The sequence below is a fragment of the Mustelus asterias genome, chromosome 17 (assembly GCF_964213995.1).
Source record: "Mustelus asterias chromosome 17, sMusAst1.hap1.1, whole genome shotgun sequence".
Lineage (NCBI taxonomy): Eukaryota > Metazoa > Chordata > Chondrichthyes > Carcharhiniformes > Triakidae > Mustelus > Mustelus asterias.
In genome coordinates this window covers 20,742,359-20,766,647 of record NC_135817.1, presented here as the reverse complement: position 1 = coordinate 20,766,647, position 24,289 = coordinate 20,742,359, and the positions used below count along the sequence as shown (strand labels likewise).

At 42.3% G+C, this 24,289-nt stretch overlaps 1 protein-coding gene across 2 annotated transcripts in view; it reads left to right on the top strand.

Annotated features, from left to right (window-relative positions):
* sh3kbp1 (SH3-domain kinase binding protein 1) overlaps positions 1 to 24,289 on the top strand; it is a 334,888-nt gene that overhangs the window by 247,164 nt on the left and 63,435 nt on the right. For both annotated transcript variants that reach the window (XM_078232356.1, XM_078232358.1), the window contains 2 exons: positions 11,970 to 12,068; positions 13,212 to 13,377. In XM_078232356.1, coding sequence (XP_078088482.1) covers positions 11,970 to 12,068; positions 13,212 to 13,377 — 265 coding nt within the window. The remainder of the gene's footprint in view (positions 1 to 11,969; positions 12,069 to 13,211; positions 13,378 to 24,289) is intronic.

Sequence of the window (24,289 nt, the reverse complement as noted above, 5' to 3'; positions counted from 1 at the left end):
TAGGTGTAACGACAGAACAGGTTTATTCGGTAACTGTTTACTCCACAGTGGCTGGATCTAGATGGAATAAAGGCTGCAAAGTAGCAGATGATGTCACGGACTGACCACATGATCAAACCCTTTAAAGGGACCATGCAACACAAATCCTAATATTCCTCCCCCTTCTAAGGTCCCCTAACAGTGAGTAATTAAGACATCCTTGCATAGTCATCAAAAACATGCATATACATTGACAGGCAAGTTATCATTACACAGTTTTTAAAAATTTATTCATTTTATGGGATGTGGGCATCGCTGGTTGCGTCAGCATTTATTGCCCATCCCTAACTGCCCTCCATTTCAGAGGGCATTTGAGAGTCAACCACATTAATGTGGGCCCGGGTAAGGACGGCAGATTTCCTTCCCAAAAGGGCATTAGTGAACCAGATGGGTTTTTACAACAATCGAGAATGGTTTCATAGACATTATTAGAGTTTTTAATTCCAATTTTTTTATTGAATTCAAATTTCACCCTGAGTCTTTGGACTACTAGTCCAGTGACAATACTACTACGCCACCACCTCCCCAGTTAATATACAGTTAATAGGAAAGATGATTTCGAGAGAGTCTATTTTGCACTGGATGCCTCACTTCTGGAATCTGATTGTCCTTGACCTTCGAGGGGTATTCTCAGGGTTTGTGATAGGTGTTTTCGCCCTAGAAGGTGCAGCAGCAGGTGAACTATTAGCAATGGATTCATTGGCAATCTCAGTATCGGCTGATTGTCGCGGTTACAGTCTCTGGTGGAATGGAAGGTGGTACAGTTTTGGCACTGATGGTGATAAAACATTGGTGCGCGTAGCCAGTAACTAATTTACATGTCATCTCCAAACTAATTCTTCATCTGTTTGTATAGAATATGAGATTGGACCAGTTTGAGCCTAGACAGTTGCAGGAACCCACTTCTCATTTGGTGATATAACTGCACACCAAAAATTGTTCTTGCTGAAATAGGAGTAATTTTGAATTACCTTCCCATCATAGGATTTGTGACTGTTGATTGCAATCTACTATTTCAGATGTCTGCAATATGAGTAAATTGAAAGTGGTTCTCCGCTTTCTCTTATTGAGTAGTAAATCTGATGGATTTTGTGTGGTGCTGTGACATGTCGCCAAGAAACTGTTCAGTTGGTGATTTAATGAAACTTGGTTGTTGGAGGCTTTCAATGCATGCTTCAAGGACTGAATGAATCTTTCGGCTAAACTATTCATCAAGAGGTGGTATGGTACTGATTTTTGTGTTGGATAACACTCTTCTTTAGATGGTCTTTGAACTTTGAGCTGTGAATTGTGGTCCATTATCACTTAATTTGTTCTGATTTCCCAAATCTAGCGAAAATCCCATCGAGGTTCTTGATGGTTTGTTCCGCAATGATGAATTTCATCAGGAAATCTTCTGGCCATTTGTGTGTCGATGATACGAATAACATATGCCCTTTGTATGGACCTGCACAGCCCATATGTAAATGTTGCCATGGCATTTTAGGCCATTCCCATGGATGCAATGGGGACAATAGTGGTGCATTTCTGACCCATGCACGTGACTAGCACAGCCCCGATTTTTCCTCATGTCAGCTTCTAACTTGGCCACCAAAAGTAACTTCTCACCAGTTTTCTTTTGATCCCGTTGTATTTATAGCACTAATTGCAGAATAAAAGAATAGAAAGTGACAGGATTTTGGGTGTAACAGCAGAATGGGTTTATTAGGTAGCTGTTTACTCCAGTGGCTGGATCTAGACTGAATAAAGTACGCATAGTAGCTAATGATATCACTGACTGACCACATGACCAAACCCTTAAAGGGGCCAGGCAATGCACATTAACTCGAGTATATAACCTTTTCTTAATTTACTGTTTTCTCATCTTTTGAGTTTGTGTGCCCAGAGAGCACCACTGCATATCAGCAACTTGGAAGTTGTAAATTAATAAGAAATATAAACAGATAAACTCAAGGAACAAGATGATACTTTCCTCTAACAATGTAATGGATTTGTTGATTTTTGTGATTTAATTGTTCCTGATTATGTCTGGCCACAATCCGGGAAATTCTTTTATTGAGCTTTAGTGGTGTGCCATCTAGTGGGCATTCTCCATTACTAATCTCTTTTTTATGAAAGAACTGCAGCAGGTATGCAGACTGCTAGGTGTAATTTGCCTTGAGAATTGTACAGAGCACTGTCAAGTATCTACTTTATGGACTGGTGAAAAGAGGAAGGTTTTCAAAAAACTTCACATATGTTTATGTGCACTGATTCTTTTTCTATCTCCACGTATGTCTCTCTCTTTCCCCAATCCCTTCCTTACTCTCTAGTTTCCATCAGTGTCGCAAGAATACATTGCAGGAAACTGGATTGGGTTGAGTTACCCTCTGATTTTAGCATCATATAGGAAATAAACCCAGTCTGCCTTACTATAATTTGTAAATATCCCTGGTTATAATTTTCCATTCCACTGCAGCACTTTCCTTGTGCTTTGAGTGTTTAAACATTTGAAAACTGGGTCAAAAGTTGTGATTAATAAGGGTGAAAGAGTGATCTGTTCACCACATTTTCAAAATATACATTTTATAAATTTTGTTTTCAGCAATAAGAAGTCAACATTTGGAATGAAACATGGCCATTGAAATGTTGTAAGAAGTTTAACAATACCAGGTTGACCCCAGTCCAACGCTGGCATCTCCACATCATTGAAATGTTAACAGAAATACTTCTGTATCTTTTTATTGTACAATCCTCATGCAAATACCAAATTCAGGCATAATTAAAGAGATCACCTGATGATCTAATTTTATCTGCAAGGCTTGTGGTCTGTTCCTGTCAATGAGGATAATTTAAACACCTAACAGTTTGATTCTGTCATGTGAAATAATTTCGGCTGCAGGAAAGAAGGAAGCCATTCTGCCTATCCAGTCTGTGCTGGCTCTGCAAGAGCAAAGTAGGTAATCCCACTCTGTGGACCTCTTACTATAGTTCTGTAATTTTCTTCCTCTTTAGTTTCTTATCCAGTTTACCTTTGAAAGGCACAGATCAATTTGCCTCTTTCAGGCACATCACAGATACATAAAAATATTTTTCCTCATGTCATCTTTAGCTCTTTTGCATTCACTTAAATCCATGTCTTCTGGCTAATGGGAATGATATATCTCAATATATACAAAAATATATCTGTTTCTGGGGCCCTCATGATCCTGCACACCTCTATCAACCCCTCAGCCTCCTCTAAGAACAGCCCCAGCTTCTCCAGTCTATCAACATAACTGAAGTTTCTCCGTGAACCTACAGAATAGTAGGCTTTTGACACTGCTATGCTTTTTGATAAGATCATGGCTGATCTCTTTGGTATTTCAAGTTCTACATTCCCATAACCTCTGATTCTTGTTCGGTAAGTTAATCAATCAACCGCCGCCTAAAAATATTCATTGACCTTGCTTCCAACACCTTCTGAGGCAGTGTTCCAAAGTCACACAATGCTCTGTGGAAAAAAAAATTCTTCTAATCTCCATCCTAAAAGGTTGACCCCTATTTTCAAGACAGTACCCTTAGTTCTGAACTCGCCCACAAGAAGAAACAATCTTTCTGTGTCCACCCTGTCAAGACCATTTAGGAAATACCTAAGTCAGATCACCCGTCTCTTCTAAATTCCAGTGAAAACAAGTTCAGTCTGTTTAATCTTCTCTCTTAAGAAAACCTGCTCATTCCACGAATCAATCTGGTAAACCTGCTCTAAACTACCTCCAATTAATTTATATCCTTCCTTAAAGGAGACTAAAACTGCACACACTATTCGAGGTGTGGTCTTACCAATGCCCTGTATAACTGAAGAATGATGTGGAGATGCCGGCGTTGGACTGGGGTAAGCACAGTAAGAAGTCTCACAACACCAGGTTAAAGTCCAACAATTGCTACCAAATAAACCTGTTGGACTTTAACCTGGTGTTGTGAGACTTCTTACCTAACTGAAGAATAACATCCTTATTTTTATATTCAATTCCTTTAGTAATAATGGATAGCATTCCATTAGCCGCCTTAATTATTTGTTGTACCTGCATATGAACCTTTTGTGACTCATGCATGAGACCATCTCGCTACACCTATCCCTCTACACCTTAGAATTCTGCAGATGTTCTCCATTTATGTGATACTCTGCTTTTTTTATTCTTCCTAACAAAGTGAACAACTTCATATTTTCTCACATTGTACTCCATCTGCCAGATTTTTGCCCACTCGTTCAATCTATCTATATCTATCTGCAACCTCCTTATGACCTCTTTCCTACCAATCTTTGTGTCGTGCAAATTTAGCCACCATGCCTTCATTCGCCTCATCTAAGTCATTGACATAAATTGTAAAGCGGTGAGGCCCCAGCACAGACCCCTATAAAACTCCACTCGTCACATACTGCTAATCAGAAAAAGACCCATTTATGCTTATTCTCTGCTTTCTGCCAGCCAGCCAATCTTCTATTCATGCTAATGAGTTACCCCCTACACCATGAGCTTTTATTTTTCGCAATAACCTTAATGTGGCAGCTTATCAAATGCCTTCTGGAAACCCGAGTACAGCACATCTACCGCACTCTGGAATCTTACCTGTAAATCTGTTCAGCACCTTCTCTAAAGCCTTCAGACCCCTTGTTACGGTGCAGTACCTAAAATTAGATACATCAGTTGAGGCTGAACTAATGTTTTATAAAGGTTCGTTATGACTTGCTTTTGTGCCTTAATTTATAAAGCTCAAGATCCCGAATGCCTTTGTAACCACTTTCTCAACCTATCCTGTCCCATTCAATGATTTGTGCATATTTGCCCCCAGAGCTCTGTCCTTGTATCCCCTCTAGAATTGTTTTAAATTGCCTCACTTCATTTTTCCTATCAAAGTCACACCAATCATATCAATTTGCACTTCTTTGCATTGTACTGCTTTGGCACATGTCTCCCCATTTCACCAGCCTGTTCATGTCCTCTTGAAACCTTGTCACAATTTTCCTCAGAGTTCACAGTGTGTCCAAATTTTGTGTCACCTTCAAATATTGAAATTGTGCTCTGTACACCCAAGTTATTAAGGTAGATCAAGAAAAGTACATTTTCAAATGGAAATGGACTCTGTGTGCAGTGAGCGGTTTTCCATACTCTGAGTTACCTTGTGAGCCAACTATTTTCTTGTATAGCTGTGTGTACAGTTTGGGCTCAGGGCCGTAGCAAAAAAAACAGGTGTTTATGGGGAGAAAAGGGACAGGTGTAATATAACACCTTTCTTTCACAATGTTAGTAGCACCACTACCACCAGCATTACATACGAGAAACGACTGGAAAAGTACAACAGGTCAGTTGGGATTTATAAAAAGAAATGACAGTTTGTGACATTTTGGTCTGTATCCTTAATCAAATATGGACAGCTTTAGGGATCATGCAATCAGGACAATCCAGCAATGAGTGGTTAGCATCATCTAGCAAAGTATACAGCCTGCTCGCAAGCCGAATTCTGCTCTGCTTCCATAGAATCAGGACGGTTTGAAATCCTACTGGAGAGACTTGAGCACAGAAACCCCAGTGTAATGCTGAAGAGTGTCATCTTTCGGACAAGACATTAAACTGAGACCACATCTGCCCTTTCAAGTGAGCATGAAGGATCACATGGCACGAATCAAAGAAGAGCTGTGGAATTCTCCCAGTGTCCTGATCAACCTACATCCCTCAACTAACATCACTAAAACAAATTAATTGGTCGTTATCTCATCATAGTTTGTGGAACCTAACTGTGCACAAATTGGTTGCTGTGTTCTCCTACCCAACACTAGTGATAGACATAGAACAGTACAGTGCACGATGTTGTGCCGAACCTTTTCCGAAACCAAGATCAAGCTATCCCACTCCCTATCATTCTAGTGTGCTCCATGTGCCTATCCAATAACCGCTTGAAAGTTCCTAAAGTGTCCGACTCCACTAGCACAGCTGGCAGTCCATTCCACACCCCAACCACTCTCTGAGTAAAGAACCTACCTCGTACATCCCTCCTATATCTTCCACCACGAACCTTATAGTTATGCCCCCTAGTAACAGCTACATCCACCCAATGTAGCTTCATTGATAGTACTTCATGATAGTACTTCATTGGCTGTGACATGCTGAGGTCATGAAAAGTGCAAGTTTGTTCTTAGTAATACACCTGATTATTTTTTGATCTTTCAAGATTTCATTTTCCACAGCTCAACTAAGGCTAGAGATGTCCAATTGATTCTCTAAATTGTTGCTGCTAAATGTTTTAAAGGAGAATTCAAGTAATTTGTAGAATGTTAACAAATTTTCTGTGGAGCTTTTAAAAGCATTCTTGAAGCTCTTTTTACTGTAATTCTCTGTTTTACTCCAATTAAATCTAAACAAAACTGTTTGTAGTGGCTTAGAACAATGATGCCTGGTTTGTTCGTCACTTCAATATTTGGGATTCCAAATGTTGATATTTTTTATTTATAGAGTCAGAGGTTTACAGTATGGAAACAGGCCCTTCGGCCCAACTTGTCCATGCCGCCTTTTTAACCCCTAAGCTAGTCCCAATTGCCCGCATTTGGCCCATAACCCTCTATACTCATCTTATCCCATGTAACCGTCTAAAGACTTTTTAAAAGACAAAATTGTACCCGTCTCTACTACTACCTCTGGCAGCTTGTTCCAGACACCCACCACCCCCTGTGTGAAAAAATTGCCTCTCTGCACCCTTTTGTATCTCTCCCCTCTCACCTTAAACCTATGCCCTCTAGTTTTAGACTCCCTTACCGTTGGGAAACGATATTGACTTTCTAGCTGATCTGTGCCCCTCTTTATTTCATAGACCTCTATACGGCCCCTCAGCCTTCTACGTTCCAGAGAAAAAGGTCCCAGTTTAGCAAGCCTCTCCTTATAACTTAAACCATCAAGTCCCGGTAGCATCCTAGTAAATTTCTTCTGCACTCTTTCTAGTTTAATATTCTTTCTATAATAGGGTGACCAGAACTTTACACAGTATTCCAAATGTGGCCTTACCAATGTCTTGTACAACTTCAACAAGACATCTCAACTCCTGTATTCAATGTTCTGATCAATGAAACCAAGCATGCTGAATGCCTTCTTCACCACTTTGTCCATCTGTGACTCCACTTTCAAGGAGCTATGAACCTTTACCCCCAGATTTCTTTGTTCTGTAACTCTCCCCAATGCCCTACCATTAACTGAGTAAGTCCTGCCCTGGTTCAATCTACCAAAATGCATCACCTCGCATTTATCTAAATTAAACTCCATCTGCCACTTGTCAGCCCACTGGCCCAATTGATCAAGATCCCGTTGCAATTGGAGATGACCTTCTTCACTGTCCACTATGCCGCCAATCTTGGTGTCATCTGCAAACATACTAACAATGCTTCCTATATTCTCATCCAAATCATTAATATAAATGACAAATAACAGTGGACCCAATACCGATCCCTGAGGCACACCGCTGGTCACAGGTCTCCAGTTTGAAAAACAACCCTCTACAACCACCCTCTAGGCTTCTGTCATCAAGCAGGTTTTTTATCCATTTGGCTACCTCACCCTGGGTCCCGTGAGATTTAACCTTATGCAACAACCTACCATGCACTACCTTGTCAAAGGCCTTTGCTAAAGTCCATGTAGACAACATCAACTGCACTGCCCTCATCTACCTTCTTGGTTATCCCTTCAAAAAACTCAATCAAATTTGTGAGACATGATTTTCCACTCTCAAAGCTATGCTGACTGTCCCTAATCAGTCCTTGCATCTCTAACTGCCTGTAGATCCTGTCTCTCAAAATACCTTCCAACACTTTCCCATCACAGATGTGAGGCTCACCGGCCTGTAGTTCCCAGGCTTTTTCCTGCAGCCCTTTTTAAACAAAGGCACAACATTTGCCACCCTCTAATCTTCAGGCACCTCATCTGTGACTATCGATGATTCAAATATCTCTGCTGGGGGCCCGCAATTTCCTCCCTAGCCTCCCACAATGTCCTGGGATACACTTCATCAGGTCCCGGGGATTTATCTACCTTGATGTGCTTTAAGACATCCAGCACCACCTTCTCTGTAATATGTTTATTACTGTTTATTTCCCGAAGTTCCCTAACATCCATGCTTTTCTCAACAGTAAATACTGATGAGAAATATTCATTTAGGATCTCACCCATCTCTTGTGGATTCGCACATAGATCACCTTGTTGATCCTTAAGAGGTCCTAATTTCTCCCTAGTTACTCTTTTTGCCTTTATGTATTTGTAGAAGCTCTTTGGATTCTCCTTTGCCTTATCTGCCAAAACAATCTCGTATCCTCTTTTTGCCCTCCTGATTTCTCTCTCAACTCTACTCCTATACTCTTCAAAGGATTCACTTGATCCCAGCTGCCTATGCGTGTCATGTGCCTTCTTCTTCTTCTTGACCAGGGCCTCAATATCCCAAGTCATCCAAGGTTCCCTACTTCTGCCAGCCTTGCCCTTCACTCTAAGAGGAATTTGCTTACCCTGAACCCTGGTTAACACACTTTTGAAAGCCTCCCACTTACCAGACGTCCCTTTGCCATCCCACAGGTTTGATTTAACGATCAAAAATGGACTTTCCATGTCATATGCATGAACTTTAACATTTTCTGCAGCTATTAGTGAAATGATGAGGCAAAAAGCAGAATTATTGAGTTCTTCAATCATTGTGAGTGCTATACTTCCTTGGTTACTGAATGGTGGTAGATATTTAATCAAGTATATACATATTAAGTGCATTTACTTGTATTGTGTGAGGGATTTTCAATTAAAATTGGGTGCATGTGGCTAAACTGGTTCTCCTCTATCCACACCTGTAGCTTGTCAGTGGTCGAGATCTTTCCCCTCTCTGGGATCTGAAGAATGGGGCGGAATTCTCCCAAAAAGATTCTCGTGTCAAATTTGCATGCAAACTGGACTAAATTTCACTTTTTTTCAGTGGAACTCAATTTACAAAATAATGGTTGGAATGCGAGTCTTTACAGGTAATCAAGTCTTAAAGGTACAGACACTCACTCCACTCAGATTGTCTGTACCTTTAAGACTTGATTACCTGCAAAGACTCGCATTCCAACCATTATTTTGTAAATTGAGTTTGTGTCTATATGCCCTGTTTGTGAACAGAACTCCCACTCACCTGATGAAGGAGCAGTGCTCCGAAAGCTTGTGGTTTGTGCTACCAAATAAACCTGTTGGACTTTAGCCTGGTGTTGTGAGACTTCTTACTGTGCCCACCCTGATCTCCCCAGCCTCATCCTCAGCCCACCCCGATCGCTGGCCTCCCTCCTTTCCTGATTGATCCCTAGGCAGAGTGGCAGTGGGACTCTTCCACCCCTGCCGATCGGCCCCATGCCTAATGGGCAGTGCCAAGGTGCCTGATGGGCATTGGCACTTTGCCCCTTGGGCAGTGCCAGGGGGGAAAGGCTGACACTGCCAGGGTGCCCATGCCCAAGGGGCACCCCCACCACCTGAGTCTCTAGGGGCCTCGATTGCCCCCTCTTACTGCAGCGGGGTCGGGCCGCTAGTTCTCCAAAAGTGGGGAGCGAGGGTGATCTCCGCTGAAGTGAAGCACTCTGGCGGAGTGGGAGAGGCGAGCGGGCCCGGTGACTTCAGTCCCGGGCCTGCTAATCTCACTTAAATTGTAGGGAAATGATTATTTAAATCATTTCCGTGTCTCCCCGCTGATTTCCGGCGCACAGCAGATGCTGCCTGAAATCCAATGTTGGGAGATGCAAGCAAGGCACGAATGCTTACACATACCCCACAAATCGGCCGTCACGGGATTCTCCCACCCCGCTACGCTAATGGTTTAGCGCAGTGGGATGGGAGAATCACAGCCATGATGCAGCATGGAATGATGGGATGAAAACTTTCTCTTTCTTATAACCCTTTGTGAATTATGTTTAGCAGTTTAAGTCAATTCCTGTTCCCTCCATGCATGAAAGTCTGTCTTGCTCATAGACTCCCTGATGGATGAAAATGGAACAATGTAATGGAAATTTTAAAAAAATGTTAAAATGAGGAAGGGGTGAAGGGAAAATAAGGGATAGAAAGAATTGAAGATTATACCGGGAAAAAGAAAATTAAAATGAACAAACAAAAAAGAAACCATAGAAACCCTACAGCACAGAAAGAGGCCATTCGGCCCATCAAGTCTGCACCGACCACAATCCCACCCAGGCCCTACCCCCATATACCTACATATTTACCCACTAATCCCTCTAACCTACGCATGTCAGGACACTAAGGGGCAATTTTAGCATGGCCGATCAACCTAACCCGCGCATCTTTGGACTGTGGGAGGAAACCGGAGCACCCGGAGGAAACCCACGCAGACACGAGGAGAATGTGCAAACTCCACACAGACAGTGACCCAAGCCGGGAATCAAACCCAGGTCCCTGGAACTGTGAAGCAGCAGTGCTAACCACTGTGCTACCGTGCCGCCCTACTCAAAGTTGAGAATATACTTTTACTAAGGTCTTTCCAAAGTTTGCGAAGTAGATATCCTTGGCTTCACAATTGCTCTGAAAAGGTGATGCTGGTCACTCCAGAGGTCTGTTAAAAGTCAAACCCATATGTGTGGGACTGGTGTCACATACGGGCCAGATTGGGTAAGGAACATTAGCTTTCTTTTCCTGGAAAGCCTGCTGTGTTTTGTTGACAGTCTGACAGTTTCATGGTAGCTTTCACTTGTACTTTACCTAAACTTATTATTTTTTTAAATTGGATTATTAGTCCAGTCTTCTGGATCACTGCTACAAGAACAAACCACCACAATGTAGTTATTACTACCACTGGGTATGCATAAATGAATACCATAATACGTATTTTTGTTTCCATACTAATGTTGGTTCAGATTTCATGGTCTTTGTACTTCCTGAAAATTGAATAATTATCAAAAAAATAAGCGCAAGGCAGTTGAGTGAGACTAACTGAATTGTTTTTGTCATGGACGTGACAGACCAAATATTTCTTCCAGAACATTTCATTCTATGGACAAACCATTCTGTTTGGTGAAGACAATTTTGACTTTTTTCCTGATGCTTTCATCAGGACAATCTGCAAACAGTATTTTATAGGACCCCAATTTGAGCACCATTGGAATGCCAATTAGAGATAACCATGTTAGAGGATTTAAATTGCATAAATCTTAACAGGAGTAGCATTTCATGTCACCAAGAGTTATACAGACTCGCTACTTGTTCATTGTCAGAAAATGATTACATGTCTGACTGTTCAGAACTGTCCTGCTGTGACAGCTCTTGCACTGCGAACAGGAGGGCACCATTGGCTGATAGGGAAATTTGAGCATCTTAGTCTCAAGTGGTGGAAAGAACCACAGCAAAACAGACAGTAAACTAAATGGTGCAAGTTAAAAGGAAAATCACAATAAACTGCAGGACCAAAACCCAGATTCACTCCCTCATTTGCAATGGCATTTCCTGCTCAGTTTAAAATTCAGTTTTGAGATTGAGGGAGTTTACGACGTCTCTTTGGTAATGTGGAGTTTGTGGAGCAATGTGGGGGAATTTGAATTAAGTCTCTGATCATGTAATGAAAAGTATGTATTTTCTTTCTTCAATTAAATGGCGGCAGAACACCGCTCAGCCCAGTTGGTGGACCGATCCTGTAATGTTCTTGTGATCAGGCACCCATGGGAAGGGCAGTTGTAATGAAGCAAGGCAGGAAATTACAGCCATCCCCTTCCCAGAACAGAACACTTCTCTTCACCTACATGCTTTGTAAAGAATTAATGAGAAGCTGTTGTTTATTCTGACAATTGTTCAGCAAGTTGCTGATATTTCTGCATGTTTACCATACCACCAACAACTGCTCTGTGCTTGTGTGGAATTTTCTAGGTTCTTTAAATATTGACTTCTGTAATAAAGCATTGGTCACTTTTGATTTGCTAGGATCCAAATTTGATGGTTCGCTTGTGGACAAAAAGAATGAAGCAAAAAAGATGCCTCCAGAAAGACCAGATTCTCTACCAACAAAGATGGAGGACAAAGGTATGACATCTGCTATCTGTTCTTACCCTGGGGTGATTTAGCTTTAAGTGGCTGCCTGACAGGTGCAGCACATCTGAGATGTTCTGAACATGTGGGTGCACAATTTTCTTGTCCTACCACTACATTGGTTGAGATAAGCTAACCAGGAGCAGCTGCAATGGTGTAATAGTTATGTAACAAAACAGCCATTTATCAAGCGTGCAAGAATTCAAATCTTGCCATTGCACTTTGAAATATTTAATTTTTTAAAATATTAGAAATAACAAACATTTTTTTTAAAGTCAAGCTATTGGATTATTATGAACATCTAAGTTGTTCAAAGCACCTAGACTTGATACTGTATTGCAGACTGCTTGTGGCACAAATGATAAAATGACCATGTATACTGTAATACATCTGTAGTTGTGGGCTCTCTACTGGAGTAGTCTTGGGCTTCTTTTGGCACCAACTGCAATGTTATATTTTAGTTTCTTTAGAGGTGGTGGGGGAAGTAATGTTCATATGATTCACCCTTATTTTAACTTTTCACCCAGCCATGCAGTTGAAATCAGAAGATGTGTGTATTTTCTTTAATAAGTAACATGACTAGTGGAGTAAGTTCTCTATTGTTTGAGCAGCCTCCTAATGGTTACTGAGGATGAATCAGTTTTGCGCTTCACATTGGCAAACTCAAAAGCAATTGCATAACTCTGGAAATCAAAATTGATTATCACTTTCATGTAGAATTCAAGCCATGTCCATCATGTGTAAATTTACTGGAGTTTTATAATTTTAGTTGAACAGCATTTTTGGACACACTGTTTAGGGTACAAAATCCCAGCCTACTGTTGAACATGAAGCAGCTGAGAATTTCAGTAATGTCACATTTTTCTTGATCCCTGACTTGACATCGGTAGTGCTAGCTCCCAGTGTCTTAACAGTCTGATAGTCATTGTTAGTGAATGCTACATTGAACAGCTGTAAGTTTATTTGGGAAACTGCCTTGAACAAGATATGGTTGCAGAAATAATTCTGATCATAACTTGTCTAATTTGCTTCATTAAAAACAGTATTTATTGACTTGTCCACTTGAAGAAATTATTTAGAATTGCTTTGTAAACTGTTGGGAAGAATGGCCCCTAATGTTTGTTTCCTTATTTTTAGAAGAAAAGTCTGAGAGAGATCAGAAATCCATAGAATTGTCTAAACCCTCAGTACCTGCAATTCCACCGAAGAAACCTTTGCCTCCCAAGACCAATTCTTTAAACAGACCAAATACATTGCCTCCTAAAAGGCCAGAGAGACCAGCAGCACCCACAGCTCATGCCAGGTACGTTTGGCATCTGTCAACAGTTTGCATTTTGTCTTTGAGTTTTCTTTATTATAACAGAGTTATTCCAATTCCCTACAATTTAAAAATGTCATATTGCAACAATTCCTTTGGCTCATATTACAAAATACTTGTAAGTAATTTTTATTGCTCTACCAAAGTTTTCTGTAACTATTTAAATTCATATAGCATCCTTACTGTAGTGAAATGTCCAAAGACACTTCACAGGTATTAGGGCAGATGATCAATAGCTTGGTCAAAGAGGTAAGTATGAAGGAGCATCTTAAAGGATAAAAGTAGAGAAATTTAGGGAGATACTTCAAGACCTGTTAGTACCTCAGTAGCTGAAGGCTCGAGTGCCAATGATGGAGAAATTAAAATCAAGAATATTCAAGAAGCCATTTTTGCTGCCTCTTTAGATCTGAGCCCATGAATTTGTTCCCACTTTTGCTCTTTTAACTTATTTTCTCACTATCTGTCAGAGCATCTTTACACTTCTCCTCTTTCTCAGGTGCTCTACCCTCCCAATTCCCTACCCCACTCTCCAGTACTCCAACCTTGCTGCTCTCATCCCAGGCTTGACTCCCTATTAAAGAAGTCAACAAGTTCCCTCTGTGCCTTTCTTGGCACCCTCCAAAGGGCTTATCAAGGCACTCAGTGCTGGCTCATTATCAGCAGCTGCCCAATTGCCCTTCTTATTTTCTTGTTGATTTTTCAGCCCATTAAACCCGCTGGGAGTTAACCATTGCCGATTTTCTTCCTATCCAACTCTTCCCTCCACTGCTGATCCTATGAACTCTACAGCAGTTCAACTTTCACCGCCCTGCTACGTGTCCCCCTGAACAAGGCCCATTGCCATTCATGAACTTATTGTGGAAGATGCATCAACATCAAGGCCAGGAAAGCTGGCTGAGGGTTTCTCTCTCCGCCTGGTCACATCTTCCACTACTCATCCCATCAAACTGCTATGGTGGCACTTTTTACAAAATCACACCTTGGTCTGACCACTACCCCACCCCGCTAGTACCTGACACTCCTCCGGTACTTTCCCCTCCTTTGAGCTCCTCCCCTTTTTCCGCCCCTCTCACTCTCTTTCAAAATCATGCTTCTGTACTGTCCTCCTCGGTGTGATAATTTTATCACTGAGATTTTCTTACTGCTTTCCTCACTCCCTGCACTGAGCAACTTCCCCTCAGTGATTTCAACCTCCATCTCGACTCATCATGTTCTCTCTCCTGTGAGCTCTTACCCTCCCCAAATCTCTCCCTTCGTGTCAGCTCCCCAAACCATATTCACGGCCAACCCCTTGACCTTACTACTTCATGTAGTGTCACTATTCCCAAAGAGTTCCAGGGGGCCTGGAATGCGCTGCTGGGCAAGGTGGTGGAGGCGGGCACACTGGGAACGTTTAAGACTTATCATGAACGGAGTGGGAATGGAGGGATACAAAAGAATGGTCTAGTTTGGACCAGGGAGCGGCGCGGGCTTGGAGGGCCGAAGGGCCTGTTCCTGTGCTGTATTGTTCTTTGTTCTTGTTCTTTGAATTAATCACAGAAAGGGCATCTCAGATTACTTCCCTGTATTGTGTTGTATTCCCCCTTCCACACCCCAACCCTAACTCCTTCCATATCCACGCCGGCAAAAGCAATACCCCAATTCATTTACAACTGCCCTTTCAGGATTCCATTTACCGAGACTTTTATCCTTCATTTACCACAGCATTTTTGCAGCTACTGATTTACTCAGCCATGCACTGACCGCCAGCTTTGATGTCCCAGCCGCCAATACTACCATTCTATTTCATGTTGGCTGTTCCTCTAGTATGACCCTCAGCTGCATTTGCTCAGGTCCAAAGGATGGTGACTTCAAAGGATGGTTTAGCCATCCACTATCAGTTCTGGCTTTAAAAAACTATTGGGTCAAAGTGACAAAGGTTGTGACAAAGATAAACTTTCTCTCCTCATCATTCTTAACCTGTCTACTGCCTTTAACACAGTGGACCATACCCCTCCAATGTCGACCACATGGTTAGGACTGCTCTAACATGATACCATTCTTGTCTATTAAATCGTAGCTTGAGAAGCCCATGCAATGCCGTTGCTTTCTGCTCCCATGTTGTTACCTCTGGTGTCCCCCAAGGATCAATCCTTGGCCCCTTCCTCTTTTCTTCCTTGGCAAACTCTCATGTTGTGTCACCTCTGGACTTGACTATTACAGTACACTCCTGGCCGGTCTTTATATTCCACCCACCCTAGAGTTCAGCTCATCCAAAACTCTACTGCCTGTGTCTTGCAGGAAATGCAATCACCCCTGTGCTTGCTGACCTATGTTGGCTCCTCGTCAAGCAATGTCTTGCTTTTGAAATTCTTATCCCTTTTTTAAATCCCTCCATGGCCTTACCCTCCCTCTCTGTAATCTCTTCCAACTCCATAACCCTCTGATAACTGTGCTCCTCTAATTCTGGCCTCTTGGGCATCCCAATTTTAATTGCTGCCCATTGGCCTTCAGTTGTCTCAACCCAAAGCTCTGGAATTCCCTCTTGGTACCTCTCCACTCCTCTAACCCTCTTTGCAGGCCTTTGGTCATCTGATCTAATATCTCCTTTGTTGCTTGATGTCATACTTTTTTATAATGTTCCTGTGAAGTGCCTTGTAATGCTTAATTATGTTAAAGCCGTTCTATAAATAAAGTTGTAATTAAAAACATAAGACCTAGGAGCAGGAGTCAGCCATTTGGCCCCTCAAGCCTGCTCTGACATTCAATAAGATCCTGGCTGATCTTTTCATGGACTCATTCCACTTACCTACCTGCTGACCAGAACCCTTAATTCCTTTAGTATTCAAAAATCTATCTATCTTTGCCTTAAAAACATTCAACGAGATAGCCTCCATTGCTCCACTGGGCAGGAATTTCCATAGATTCGCAACCTTTTGGATGAAGAAGCCTCCTAAACTCAGTCCTAAATCTGCTCCCTTTTATTTTGAGGCTATGCCCCCTAGTTCGTGTTTCACCCGCCAGTAAAAACAAGCTCCCTGCTTCTATCTTATCTATTCCCTTCATAATTTTATATGTTTCTATAAGATCCCCCCTCATTCTTCTAAACTCCAGTGAATATAGTCCCAGTCTACTCTGTCTCTCCTCATAAATCAACCCTCTCAACTCCAGAATCAACCTAGTGCAACCTCTGTACCCCTTCCAGTGCCAGTGCATCCTTTCTCAAGTAAGGAGACCAAAACTGTACACAGTACTCCAGGTGTGGCCTCACCAGCACCTTATACAGTTGCAACATCACCTCCCTGTTTTTAAACTCCATCCCTCCAGCAGTTTTTAAACTCCATCCCTCCAGCAGTGAAGGACAAAATTCCATTTGCCACCTTAATTACCTGCTGTATTTGCAAACCAACTTTTTGCGATTCATGCACAAGGACACCCAGGTCCCTCTGTGCAGCAGCATGCTGCAATTGTTTACCATTTTAAATCATAGTCCATTTTGCTGTTATTCCTGCCACAATGGATGATCTCACATTTACCAACATTGTACTCTATCTGCCAGACCCTTGCCCACTCATTTAAACTATCTGAATCCCTCTGCAGACTTTCAGTCTCCTCTGCACACTTTGCTGTACCACTCACCTTGGTTTTATCTGCGAATTTTGACGCACTAAATTTGGTCCTCAACTCCAAATCATCTATGTAAATTGTAAACATTTGCAGTCCCAACACTGATCCCTGAGGCGCTAGTCACTGATCGCCAACCAGAAAAACACCCATTTACCCCCACTCTTTGCTTTCTGTTAGTTAACCAATCCTCTATCCATGCTATTACATTACCCGTAACACCGTGCACCTTTATCTTATGCAGCAGCCTTTTGTGTGGCACCTTGTCAACTGCCTTCTGGAAATCCAGATACACCACATCCACTGGTTCCTTGTTGTCCACCGTGCTCGTAATGCCCTCAAAGAATTACAGTAAATTAGTTAAACATGATCTGCCTTTCATGAACCCACGCTGCATCTGCCAATGGGACAATTTCTATTCAGATGTCTCACTTTTTCTTCAGTTGTTTCATTGATGGCACGGATATGTGATTGGAAGCTTATTTTAGGATCAAATATGATGCCAAGGAACAGTCTAGTTCAGCTGTAGACAGTTGCCAGGGAGAGGGATGGATTTGGTCATTAGGTAATGAAATTTGTGTCAGGGACCAAAGACATCTTTCCATTGTTTAACTGGAGGAAACATCCAAGTGATATCTATAAACTATTAAAAATCTTGCATCTGTACACAATTCTTGCCAACAAACTTTATTTCCTGTTGTATTTTTCCTACTCGTGCATTACCTTTTTCTCCATTATAAATTCCAATTCCTGCACATGATGGAAGTTGTATATGTAAACTGGTCATGCTCCATTTATACCCTCAGTCTTGATTTCCTGGTTCTTTATCCAGTGTTGCAGTGAAACTCCTGTCCTGCAACAAATTGTACTTTCCATATTGTAATAAGTTTGCTGTTTGACTATAAATGATATTGAATCAAAATATAGTGCATAAAATATTGCTTTTGCATCCTGTTGTGATTGTTTCTATGGTTTAATAGTGGTTCACTCAAAGACTAAATTTGGGTTTAGCTCCCTGTGTGACATAGTGACATCAGCTAGTGGGTTTTTAAATGTACTTGAGAAGGAATAAATCTCTCATAGTCGTCATAGTTCCATGAATGGAATCATAGAATGATACAGCAAAGAAGGCCATCCTGCCAATCGAGTCTGAACTGATTCATTTAAAGAAACAATGCAGTTACTCCCACCCTCCATTCTTCCTCTATATATCTGCAATTTTTTCTCCTTCAAGTATTTGTCCATTTTTTCCACTGTATGTCTCTATTAATAAAGCCAAAAACCTTGTATGCTCTTTTAACAGATTTATCAACTTCAGTCTTCAAAGATTTGTATAAGATCTCTGTTACTGTAGTTACTTTAAAATTGCTTAATTTTTTTCATAATGAATTTTCACATTCTACCGAGCAAAATGCATCATTACACATTTCTCTGTGTTAAATTTGATTTTCATGTGTTTGCCCATTTCCCCAGACTGTGCTCCTGAAGTCTGTTACTATCCTTGTTATATTTTTTGTGGAGTTTCTACATTTGAGTTTTGTATCATCTGCAAACATTGTAATTACACTCAAGTGCAGATCATTAATAGATATTGAAAAGAGCTATGGTTCCTTTACATGAATTCCCTAGAGAATACTACTGTATACTTTTCTCCAATCTAAAAAAGAACCATTCAGCACGGCTCACAGAAAGAAACATAGAAACATAGAAAAACTACAGCACAAAACAGGCCCTTTGGCCCCACAAGTTGTGCCGAACATATCCCTACCTTTTAGGCCTACCTATAACCCTCCATCCTATTAAGTCCCATGTACTCATCCAGGAGACTCTTAAAAGACCCTATTGAGTTTGCCTCCACCACCACTGACGGCAGCCGATTCCACTCACCCACCACCCTCTGTGTGAAAAACTTCCCCCTAACATTTCCCCTGTACCTACCCCCCCCAGCACCTTAAACCTGTGTCCTCTCGTAGCAGCCATTTCCACCCTGGGAAAAAGCCTCTGAGAGTCCACCCGATCTATGTCTCTCAACATCTTATGTACCTCTATTAGGTCTCCTCTCATCCCACGTCTCTCCAAGGAGAAAAGACCGAGCTCCCTCAGCCTATCCTCATAAGGCATGCCACTCAATCCAGGCAACATCCTTGTAAATCTCCTCTGCACCCTTTCAATCTTTTCCACATCCTTCCTGTAATGAGGCGACCAGAACTGAGCACAGTACTCCAAGTGGGGTCTGACGAGGGCCTTATAGCTGCATTATTATCCCCGGATTCCTAGACTCAATCCCTTAATTGATAAAGGCCAGCACACCATACGCCTTCTTAACCACCACCTCCACCTGTGGGGCCGATTTTAGAGTCCTACGGACCGGGACCCCAAGGTCCTTCTGATCCTCTACAGTACTAAGAGTCTTTCCCTTTATATTGTACTCCTTCATCCCATTTGACCTGCCAAAATGGACCACTACGAATTTATCTGGGTTGAAGTCCATCTGCCACTTCTCCGCCCAGTCTTGCATTCTATCTATGTCCCTCTGTAACTTCTGACATCCCTCCAGACTATCCACAACCCCACCAACCTTCGTGTTGTCGGCAAACTTACCAACCCATCCCTCCACTTCCTCATCCAGGTCATTTATGAAAATGACAAACAGCAAGGGTCCCAGATCAGATCCCTGGGGCACACCACTGGTGACCGACCTCCATTTAGAAAAAGACCCATCTATACACACTCTCTGCCTCCTTTGGGCAAGCCAGTTCTGGATCCACAGGGCAGCAGCACCTTGGATCCCATGCCCTCTCACTTTTTCTAGAAGCCTTGCATGGGGGACCTTATCGAACGCCTTGCTAAAATCCATATAAACCACATCTACCGCTTTGCCTTCGTCAATGTGTTTAGTCACATTTTCGAAGAACTCCACCAGGCTCTTAAGGCACGATCTGCCTTTGACAAAGCCATGCTGAGTATTCTTGAGCATACTAAACCTCTCTAAATGCTCATAAATCTTGTCCCTCAGGATCTTCTCCATCAGCTTACCAACCACTGAGGTTAGACTCACCGGTCGGTAATTTCCTAGGCTATCCCTATTCCCCTTCTTGAAAATAGGAACCACATCCGCAATCCTCCGGCACCTCTCCCATCTCCATCGACGACGCAAAGATCATTGCCAGAGGCTCTGCAATCTCTTCCCTCGCCTCCCACAGTAACCTGGGGTACATCCCATCCGGACCTGGCGACTTATCTATCTTGATGCCATTCAAAGATTCCAGCACAACCTCTTTGTTAAAGTCCACATACTCAATCTTTTCAGTCCACCGCACGCCCGCAGTACATCCACCCAGGTCCTTCTCCTCTGTGAAAACCGAGGCAAAATACTCATTAAGCACCTCTGCCATTTCTACTGGTTCCGTACAGATTTTCCTGCCTTCACCTTTTATAGGCCCTATTCCTTCATGTCTCATCCTTTTACTCTTCACATATTTATAGAACGCCTTAGGGTTTTCCTTAATCCTACCTGCCAAGGCTTTCTCGTGACCCCTTCTGGCTCTCCTTATTTCCTTCTTTAGTCCCTTCCTACAAGCCGTATACTCATCTAGATTCCTATCTTCGCCAAGCTCTCTGAACCTTTTGTACGCTTTCCTTTTCTTCTCGACTAGGTCCCGCACAGCTTTCGTGCACCACGGTTCCTTTAACCTACCAACTCCTCCCTGTCTGCTCGGAACGTTGTCCTGTAGAACTTTAGACAGACATTCCTTGAAAAACTGCCACCTCTCTTCAGTACAATTCCCCGAGAATACCTCCTTCCAATTTACTCCTCTAATTTGCTGCCTTATGTCTTCATATTTCCCCTTACTCCATATAAACGCTTTCCTAGCTTGCCTGATCCTCTCTTTTTCCAATGCAAGCATAAAGGAGATAGAGTTATGATCGCTATCCCCAAGATGCTCTCCCACTGAGAGATCTGACACCTGTCCAGGTTCATTGGTCAGTATCAGATCAAGTACAGCCTATCCTCTTGTAGGCTTGTCCACATGCTGTGTCAGGAAACCCTCTTGAACACACCTAATAAACTCCTTCCCATCCAATCCCCTAACCCTAGGTATATTCCAATCTATGTTCAGGAAATTAAAGTCTCCCATCACAACAACTCTGCTATTATTGCAACTCTCCAGGATCTGTTTCCCTATCTGCTCCTCCACCTCCCTGTTACTATTGGGCGGCCTATAGAAAACTCCCAGCAAAGTGATCGACCCCTTCCCACTCCGAACTTCCACCCACAGAGACTCTGTAGACAATCCCTCCACAGCATACACCTTGTCTACAGCTGTGACACTATCCCTGATCAGCAGTGCCACTCCATCCCCTCTCTTGCCACCCTCCCTGTCCTTCCTGAAACATCTGAATCCCGGCACCTGGCTTATCCAGTCCTGTCCCTGAGACATCCAAGTCTCCGTAATGGCCACCACATCACACTTCCAGGCATCGATCCACGCTCTGAGCTCATCCCCTTTATTCACTATACTCCTGGCATTAAAGTAAACACATCTCAATCCTTTGGTCTGAGCTCTCCCCTTCTCTATCCCCCGTCCATCCTCCCTCTTGCACTGTCTATAACCCTTCTCTGTTTGCGAGCTAACTTCCTCGCTCCTGCCATGAACTTTAATTTTCCTCATAACTTTGTCAAGAGACTTTTGAAAGTCCATGCACACATCAACTGTAGCAACCTTGTCAACCCTCTCCATTATTTCATCAAAGAACTTAATCATGTTAACCTGACAAATAAATCTATGTTGACTTTAATTTATTAGCCCATACTTTTCCAAATGCCAATTAATTTTATCCTGGGCTGTCATCTCAAAATTTCCCACCATTGACTTTAGAGACACAAGGACTGATTAGGGACAGTCAGCATGGCTTTGTGAGTGGAAAATCATGTCTCACAAATTTGATTGAGTTTTTTGAAGGGGTAACCAAGAAAATAGATGAGGGCGGTGCAGTTGATGTTGTCTACATGTACTTTAGCAAGGCCTTTGACAAGGTACCGCATGTTAGGTTGTTGCATAAGGTTAATCTCATGGGATCCAGGGTGAGGTATCTAAATGGATACAAAATTGGCTTCTGTTGTAGAGGGTTGTTTTTCAAACTGGAGGCCTGTGACCAGCGGTGTGCCTCAGGGATCAGTGCTGGGTCCACTGTTATTTGTCATTTATATTAATGATTTGGATGAGAATATGGGAGCATTGGTTAGTAAGTTTGCAGATGACACTAAGATTGGTGGTATAGTGGACAGTGAAGAAAGTTATCTCCAATTGCAACGGGATCTTGATTAATTGGGCCAGTGGGCTGACGAATGGCAGATGGAGTTTAATTTAGACAAATGCGAAGTGATGCATTTTGGTAGATTGAACCAGGGCAGGACTTACTCAGTTAATGGTAGGGCGTTGGGGAGAGGTATAGAACAAAGAGATCTAGGGGTACATGTTCATAGCTCCTTGAAAGTGGAGTCACGGGTGGATGGAGTGGTGAAGAAGGCATTCGGCATGCCTGGTTTCATTGGTCAGAACATTGAATACAGGAGTTGGGACGCCTTGTTGAAGTTGTACAAGACATTGGTAAGGTCACACTTGGAATACTGTGTGCAATTCTGGTCACCCTATTATAGAAACTAGAAAGAGTGCAGAAAAGATTTACTAGGATGCTACCAGGACTTGATGGATTGAGTTATAAGGAGAGGCTGAATAAACTGGGACTTTTATCCCTGAATCGCAGGAGGCTGAGGGGTGATCTTATAGAGGTCTGAGGGGCATAGATCAGCTAGATAGTCAATATCTTTTCCCAAAGGTAGGGGAGTCTAAAACTAGAGAGCATAGGTTTAAGGTGAGAGGGGAGAGATCCAAAAGTGTCCAGAGGGGCAATTGTTTCACACAGAGGGTGGTGAGTGTCTGGAACAAGCTGCCAGTAGAGGCAGGTACAATTTTGTCTTTTAAAAAACATTTAGATATTTACATGGGTAAGATGGGTATAGAGGGATTTGGGCCAAATGCGGGTAATTGGGATTAGCTTTGGGGTTTTAAAAAAAAAAAGGGCGGCATGGACAAGTTGGTCCGAAGGGCCTGTTTCCATGCTGTAAACCTCTATGACTGGCCTATATTTGACTCTTTTAAAATGCATTCCTCCGGTACTCTTATACAATACCCATTCTGAATTAGGATTGGACGAGTGCCTCGACAATTGCATCCTTTATTTCCTTCAGCAATCTAAAATACATCCATAACCAGTTACTTTTCTACTTTACGCACTGCTAACCTTTTAAATATATTGTTTATTTTTATCCGCTACTGACTCCTTTTACTGCTGCGTTGACATCATTCTCTTCTCCAGCGAAGACAGATGTAAAGTATTCATTTAGTACCTCAATCTTGTCCTTTATCTCCACAAGAAAATCTCAATTTTGTCCCTAATTGGTCCTGCACTTCCTTTGACTACTTTTTTTTTTACTATTGATGTGTTCACACAAAACTTGCTGTATCCTTTTATGTTAGCCCTTAATTTATTCTCATACCCTTGAGTATATCCCTGACTATCAGATCCTGGGGCGGCACGGTAGCACAGAGGTTAGCACTGCTGCTTCACAGCTCCAGGGACCTGGGTTCGATTCCTGGCTTGGGTCACTGCCTGTGTGGAGTTTGCACATTCTCCTCGTGTCTGCGTGGGTTTCCTCCGGGTGCTCCGGTTTCCTCCCACAGTCCAAAGATGTGCGGGTTAGGTTGATTGGCCAAGCTAAAATTGCCCTTAGTGTCCTGGGATGCGTAGGTTAGAGGGATTAGTGGGTAAATATGTGGGGGTAGGGCCTGGGTGGGATTGTGGTCGGTGCAGACTCGATGGGCCGAATGGCCTCTTTCTGTGCTGTAGGGATTCTAAGATTCTAAGATCCCTATAACCATTGAACTTCTACACCCTGCTGTGCTCCCTGTACAGTCATTTGTCCTACAGTACTGAGAATGTGCTCTCTACTGTACTCCACCAAGGTGTTGTCACCTGTACCAGTTTGAGAGTGCTACACATTTGGAGAATTGCTGCACTGCATGCTTCCTCCTAGCCTACTGACTATCCATTTACTGTCCTTGTGAATTCTCCAAATCAACCTAAACATACACAAAATAATTCATTTGACTTCAATTGCAAAGCACTAATCAATCAAAGGCTTTCGGGTATTAAATCGATTGATAAGTTTTATATATCTATATATTTAAAGTCTCATGGGCTGTTTTATTACCCCTCAGTTTTCATATTG